The 7,222-nt window shown below is 46.4% G+C and overlaps 1 protein-coding gene across 1 annotated transcript; it reads left to right on the top strand.

Moving 5' to 3' along the window:
- The first annotated feature begins 251 nt into the window (after positions 1–251).
- On the top strand, positions 252–6,262 carry LOC147891822 (Transducin/WD40 repeat-like superfamily protein). Its single transcript, XM_087388194.1, has 2 exons — positions 252–4,130; positions 5,451–6,262. Exon 1 carries the CDS (start codon positions 382–384, stop codon positions 3,295–3,297), a length of 2,916 nt encoding a protein of 971 aa, XP_087244320.1. The 5' UTR covers positions 252–381; the 3' UTR covers positions 3,298–4,130; positions 5,451–6,262.
- Positions 6,263–7,222: the final 960 nt, after the last annotated feature.

Below are 7,222 nucleotides of genomic sequence, written 5' to 3'. Positions count from 1 at the left end.
CTAGTAGAGGTACTTGTGAGCACTCTCCTTAGGGGGACGAGTTGATTTGGGAAGAGAGAGAGAGAGAGAGAGAGAGAGTTATTGGGGAAGGGGGAGTAAAGAGGGAGGGAGAGAGAAAGGGGAGTGTAATCAGTGGCTTAAAATAAGTGGAAGTGCCTGCCCCCTCTCACGGGCATTTTCACAGAACTAGTTTTTTAACATAAAGTGAACTTTACGGAGAGCAAAAGCCTAATAAAAAACAATGGATGAGGTTAGGGTTTTGGTGGAAGAATCTATATCTAAATTGGGAGAAAGAGTAGGGAATCGAACCCAAAATCTGAGGTGAGCCACGGGGCAATCGAGAACAGACAGACAGACAGACATAGATCTAACGCTAGAGGCATGGTGAGAAGGAGAGAAGTGAATCCACTGTATGGCTATGGTGAAGCTACAAGCTCAGAAGAAGAAGAAGAAGAAGAGGAGGAGGAGGAGGAGGAGGAGGAGAAAGCAAAACCTTCAGAAGAAGAAGATGAGGGCTTTTCCATTGAAGCACCACCTTCGTCCCCAGCTTTCTGCTCCCCTCTCGTCTCCTCTCCCTGCTACCCAAACTCCGTCAAATGGTCTGATGAAAATCTCATCGCTTTTGCTTCCTCCCACCTCATCTCCATCCTCTCCCCTTCCTCCATCTCTGGCCCTCGTGGTTTCGTCACCCCTTCCTCCCTTCCTCCCTTTTCCTTCGGCCGTATCCTCCCCTCCCCCTCCCCCCCTTGCCTCCTCCCCATTCGCCTCTCCCGCTCCCTCCGCGGTCTCGTCCGTTCCATGGATTGGTCTCCCCAGGGCTTCGCCCCCCACGGCGGTTGCTTGCTCGCTGTCTGCTCCCGTGACCACCGCGTCAAGCTTTACCGCGCACCCTACTTTGAATTCCAATCGGAATGGGTCGAGGTCGTCGACTTGTCCGAGATCCTTTACCAGTACTTCTGCCAGACCAGGTTCGCAGCATTGGATCACGCGACGACGTTGTCAGGCGCAGCCGCAGAAGAAGCATCACTCCAGGATCCTGGAGTCGCATTTCATAGCGCCTGGATTTCTAAGGGTAAACGGAGCGCTCGATCTTCGAAGGAGCCTCAGCACAGGAAGGCACAGAAATTAAGGGAAGAGTCGCTTGCACTATTGGATTCTAGAAATTCTATCTCTTCGGTCTCTTCCAGCCTGCTTGGTGTAAGGGGAGAACCGGAATCCACAGAAATAATAAGTACAGAAGCTGAACTTGTTTTCCCGACCCAGCCAAGAGTTGGAGAGTACGTCGACAAGGTTTCAAACTCTTGTATCCCCTCTTCACTATATGCAAGTTATTATAAAATGTTGGCATATGTGGTAGTTGCCTGCTCGCTAACTCTGAGAATAGAGTGCCCTGTGGATGGTCGTCCAGGGAGGAAGGCCCGAGATGTGGTGCTCATTGCCATGGGAGCAAAGTCAGGCGAGGTTTCTGTTTTGAGAGCAACCTGTCCTCAACAGTACACCTTGGAGAAAGTCACGTCGATCCCTGAAGTGAGTCTTGTCGGAGTTTTTGTGGCCCACGAGTCCTGGGTCTCTGCACTTTGCTGGGGTAAAGCACACAGAACGGCATCCAATAAGCATGGCGTTGGAGCAGGATATGAAGACGAAGTGTTTCTTGCGACAGGATGTTATGATGGCAGTGTCAAAATTTGGACCGGAGATGCACGAGATTTCAGCAATCTATCCCCAAGTTCTGGCGCGGTACCTCTACGCTTAATGAAAAAGGTAGTTGTGGAGGATTCGATTCCTGTCACATCAATGGCCTTGATTCTACCAGCTCAATCTTCCGAGCACGTGCAGGTGGCTGTTGGTAAAGCTTCTGGTAGTCTGCTGGCACTGGAAATTCAGAGGTCAGGAAACAAATGTAGAGAGGCTCATAAGCTCGAGGCGCATACTCAAGTGGTGACTGGAATTGTTTGGGCATTTGATGGCCGCTGTCTGTACACCTGCAGCCAAGATAATACTTTAAGGGCATGGACGTTTAGTGTAACTGAGCTGGTGGCCTTGCCTTTCCCCCAAGCATCTGCACTTACTGATTTGGAGTCTTTGGATACATCGTCGAATTTACCAAACTCAATACTGGATGGCTATTTTGGCTTAGACTTATCTAAGGGAAGCCTTGCACTTGCCACACTAAGAGGTGTTGCGACTGAAATGTTGGATCCAATGTACGAATCCAAGTCGATCAAAGCTGTGGCGCAAGTATTTTGGGTCGGCAGTCAACTCTTTACAGTGAGACCTCCGCATGTGCCAATCATTTCACAAGATGTCTGGTGTGGTATGCCTGCTAGTGACTTGGTGCAATGGGACTCAAATTTGCTTTCAGCTCTGCATCATTTTGAAAGTACAAGTTATAAACTGGTTCTTTGGGACATTATTGCCTGTTTAGCTGCTCTTAAGGCCGTGGTGGGTAGGGGATTTCTCAATCGTGTGGTAAGCAGATGGCTCTTGAACTTGGGGATGGTAACTTCTGAATCGCAAGAAGACGACTTTTTGTTATTTACAAAGAGTTATCGACAGTCTCTAACAAATGCCAGTTCTCGCTGTCTGCACATTGTGTCTGTTATAATCAGACGCCTGTATCTTTCAGACCTAAATTCATCAATGGATGGAAAACCTCCTGCCGCATTGGAATCATCTAGTAATGCTGAACAAGCAGCCAGTGTTTCGGGGTCACTGGGAAAAGTTTGGCAGAGATTTCTTTTGGATGTTGAGAATGAGCTTAGGCAGCGCCTTGCACATTTTACTTTGACAGTAGCTTCCAACAAGCAGGGGCAGCGGTATGATGAAATAGGCAAGAAGAGTGGAGTCATGGATTCTGTTGGTGTTGGATGCATGTTGAAGTGGGTACTTGCAAATTCCTCCAAAGTGTCATCTCAACTGCTGGCTGCAGCACAAAACCTCAGTCAAATCTCCAAAGAGCATGCCAAGACAGAACGGTGCAGCATTTGTAAGGCAAAAGTTCCATTTGTTTCAGCAGAAACTGGTGAATGCCAAAACAGTGAAACCCACAAGCTTCCTCGTTGTTCGGTGAGTTTTGAGGTCTGCCCCACTGGTCCCCTGTGGTTCTGCCACTGCTGTGCTCGATGGGCTTCAAAACAAGTTCTGGCACCTTTCTTCACTCTTGCTTCTGGACACGATTGTGAACAATTGAAAGAAATAACAGTATTACAAGACAATGTGCAGCCATTTTGCCCTTTTTGTGGTATTCTACTGCAGAGATTATTGCCAGATTGTTTCTTGAGGCTCTGTCTCATTTGAAGGGACTCAAATGATTGTATTGAATAAATAAAGGCGGCTTTCCTTAGATAATATCATTATTAAAATTAAATACATCAGAAATGCAAGGACTTTTATGGGTCTAGTTTCTTGTTTGTCTTCCAAAGGAATTACTACCGTGCAGGCTGTTGGGAGGGCAAAGGGGCTTGACGTGTGTTGGATACCTGGGTATGATGCATGCCATCTGGGGACAGCATGAAGGTGCCACAAGGGCACATGAAGCCCAAGAGCTGCCATGTGGGCAGCAAGGGAATTGATGTGGCTGTCTAAAGGACAGCACATGCAGCAGCATGGGAAGCAAATAGGTTGCCATGTAGGCAGCATGCACATAAAACAAGTCTGCATAATGGGCAGCATGCAGAGCTGGTAGATGGGCAGCCATATGGGCCTGATACCAAGCTACATGGTTAACTTGCTTGGGAGTGTGAGAGAACGCTCCCCCAACAGATACGATAGTGCAAGCCCAACTTCTTGCTATATGCAGCCAGCATAGGTGGCAAATATGAGACCATGGCTGGGGCTAGATTTGAGCACAGCAAAGGGCCAACCATGGAAGTGTGGGGGGGGGGTAATATAGCCCTATGGTGGGCCTCCAAACAGCAGGTCGGCATGGTTCAAGTAGTTGATGGGGCCCTATAACTGGATTGGCTAGATCTGGCTGGCTGGCCAGTCCAAAAGCAAGAATGGGGGTGCATGCCCTGACTTATAAAAGGGGGCCCAAGGCTGCAGTAGTAAGCAATTTTGGGAGAAGTCCTGAGCTTCCTGCAAGCCACTGAAGCTGAGAGTAGGAGGCAGCAGTTCGTTGAAGATGTGAGGTACTTTCAGAGACCTTTTATTATTGATATTGTGGAGCTTTATTACCGATTTTGTTTTGCTGCCTACATGCTGAGTATGTCTGTAAGTGTTTATTTTGTAATAGTTGGGTAGAACTTGAAGAGAGTGATTCTGGCAACTTCCTGTGGTGTGGTTAAGCTATAGTGAATTTACCACATCTGCCGTATTAGCGGACATGCAAATTTCACCTTGTGAAGTTTTCGTCCAAGTTGAGGCCTGCTGGTATTGTGATAACTCTTTCTATCTTAAATGGTGCGTTGCCCTATCAGCTAGATTTAGATTTAGATGCTCGTTGGGGAGAGACTAAAATGAAAATGTTTAGACTTCACAAGCAGTTGTAGCTTGAATGAAGAGATTTTGGACTACCTTTTGATTAGTCTTCTCCTTTAGTGCTAGCCTTCATCATGGCTGAGTCTGCCCTTCACCTCCGGAGTGCCGACAGAAACTCAGTACGAAGACTTTGTATAAATTGATGCTCAAGTATGTGTGGGTGTGTGGATTTGTATGTGTGAGAGCATATTTTTATACTATGTTCTACACCCACTGTTGGGCGCTGATGACGTCAGTGGGGATGTCATAGTAGCTAGTCCCTGCTATGCATGATGGAGTTTATGGTTTTCAACCTTGTGAGTGACTATCATGAGATTGAAACTGCACTATGTCGTGTTTTTAGAGGATGAGTTTGGGAATGTTCCTGGATTCATCTAGGTATATGCGTCTGCCGTATTAGCGGACATGCAAATTTCACCTTGTGAAGTTTTCGTCCAAGTTGCGGCCTGCTGGTATTGTGATAACTCTTTCTATCTTAAATGGTGCGTTGCCCTATCAGCTAGATTTAGATCTAGATGCTCGTTGGGGAGAGACTAAAATGAAAATGTTTAGACTTCACAAGCAGTTGTAGCTTGAATGAAGAGATTTTGGACTACCTTTTGATTAGTCTTCTCCTTTAGTGCTAGCCTTCATCATGGCTGAGTCTGCCCTTCACCTCCGGAGTGCCGACAGAAACTCAGTACGAAGACTTTGTATAAATTGATGCTCAAGTATGTGTGGGTGTGTGGATTTGTATGTGTGAGAGCATATTTTTATACTATGGTCTACACCCACTGTTGGGCGCTGATGACGTCAGTGGGGATGTCATAGTAGCTAGTCCCTGCTATGCATGATGGAGTTTATGGTTTTCAACCTTGTGAGTGACTATCATGAGATTGAAACTGCACTATGTCGTGTTTTTAGAGGATGAGTTTGGGAATGTTCCTGGATTCATCTAGGTATATGAATTTACCACATCTGTTTTCCAACAGGTTATTGAGCAAGGTTTCTAGACTGAGAGCCAGGGAGGTGAATAGCCTTGGTATCAAGCCAGGTCTGGAAAGTTATCAAGGGTGAAGGTGGATGAATTCTGAAACTCTGTTAAGCACAAAGGCAGGATCCAGGGAGGGGGCTAAGAGATTCATTTGGCAGTTTTCTGATTTCATATTTTATGTGATGCCTTTACTTGCCCACCACTGGCATTCCATTTGCACTATCTATCTCCTGAAACATCCCGAAGAGCCGAGTTTCGGCAAATGTAACCCACCGACAATGACTAAGCTTCGCTTAATCTGCCTAAAAGGTCCCATAAGACTCCCAAGGCTCAACGACTACATTGTGTCCAAGTCATGACTTAATAAACTCTCTAGAATGTACATAAGGCCAAACTCATGAATGGGGGGGCATTCCAGACAGCGCCCTATGCCATCGCCAGAGGACAGCTTATGGGAGTCGGTGTCCAGCATCACTTCTTGGAACATCTGGGTTGCTTGCTACTGCAGTTTTGTGATGGGAGGCCACCAGGTCCTATTGGAAATAGAGGATGGAATCACTCATTCCTCACACTCCCGATCGCAGCTCGAACAACACTTATGGGAGAACTATTGCGACTTACTATTGGGATAACTATGGTCAAGGGCTTGCTCTATGGTGCATGTGTGCATCTAGGGGAGTCACATGTGTGTGTATGTGTGTGTTGTAGAGGCACATCTAGTGGTATGATGTATCTAGTGTGTGACCTAAGTGATGATGTAAGCCAAAGGTCCCCACATGGGAGGTTCCTTTGATTTAGGCCAGTCCCACTGATATAGGGGTTGATTGCCACTGATTTAGGGGAGGTGCCTACACCATCCTCTCTTTCTATATAATGGAGGACATTCCTTCATTCTAATACAATGGATTTTGCCTCACTTGTGCTCTCATTCTTTGTGCCATGATGCATCTCTTCTACCCCACACTCCTCTACATCTGGTATTAGAGCTGGTAGGCTTTGTAGAACTCATTTTGGTAGTGTCACCTCATCATCTTCTCCAACACCTCTTTTTGAGCTTTCTTCCTCCTTCCTTCTCAGAATTTGCTTAGCTCTGTTCTCCCCATTCCTTGCGACTTTTGCCAAGCCCTTCCAGTTGGAGTTTCTAGACTATGGGGCGCTCCCTTGGCCCAGAGCATTCTCCCAGAGATGGTGTATTCCACCCGCACTGATCCAAGCAAGCTGAAACGTCAAAATGCGCAATTTGGCCTTTCTGCTCAACCATTGCTTAAGCCCTTCTAGCACAAGTTGGTCCATGCGTAGAGCCTGCTGTTGATGAATTTTGAAGGCCAATGCTTGCTGGAGCAAGGAGAAATCAGAGAAAAGACAGTCAAAGGCGGCGCAACTCTCCCAGACAAAAGGGCACACTATTTCAGCAATGCTCTGTGGTGAACTTACTTGGGTATTCAAGCTTTAGTTTTGCCAAGAAAGCCCTCTCAAACTCTTCTTCAGTTGTGTGAATTGTGCCCTCCAAGTTGAGCTAGTCTACTGCAATGCATTTTTGACAGTTTTGGACATTTGATGCTAGAGTAAATGCTAGAGTGATGCTTGAGGATTAAAGTAATGCCAAAGTACAATTCAGAGAATGCATTTTCAGTTTGAAATTCAGTTAGGACTGATCTTTTGTCAAAATGCCAAGCTCTGGAGGGATCTTCAAATGCTAATCACTTGAAGAAGACTACAAGAAGAACAAAATTCAAGGTGAAGAAGACCCTAGCCAAGAAACTTTGGGAG

The sequence above is a fragment of the Dipteris shenzhenensis genome, chromosome 17 (assembly GCF_047967505.1).
Source record: "Dipteris shenzhenensis isolate YYH24624 ecotype China chromosome 17, Dip_SZ_1.0, whole genome shotgun sequence".
Classification (NCBI taxonomy): Eukaryota; Viridiplantae; Streptophyta; class Polypodiopsida; order Gleicheniales; family Dipteridaceae; genus Dipteris; species Dipteris shenzhenensis.
This window is presented reverse-complemented; position numbering and strand designations above follow the sequence as displayed.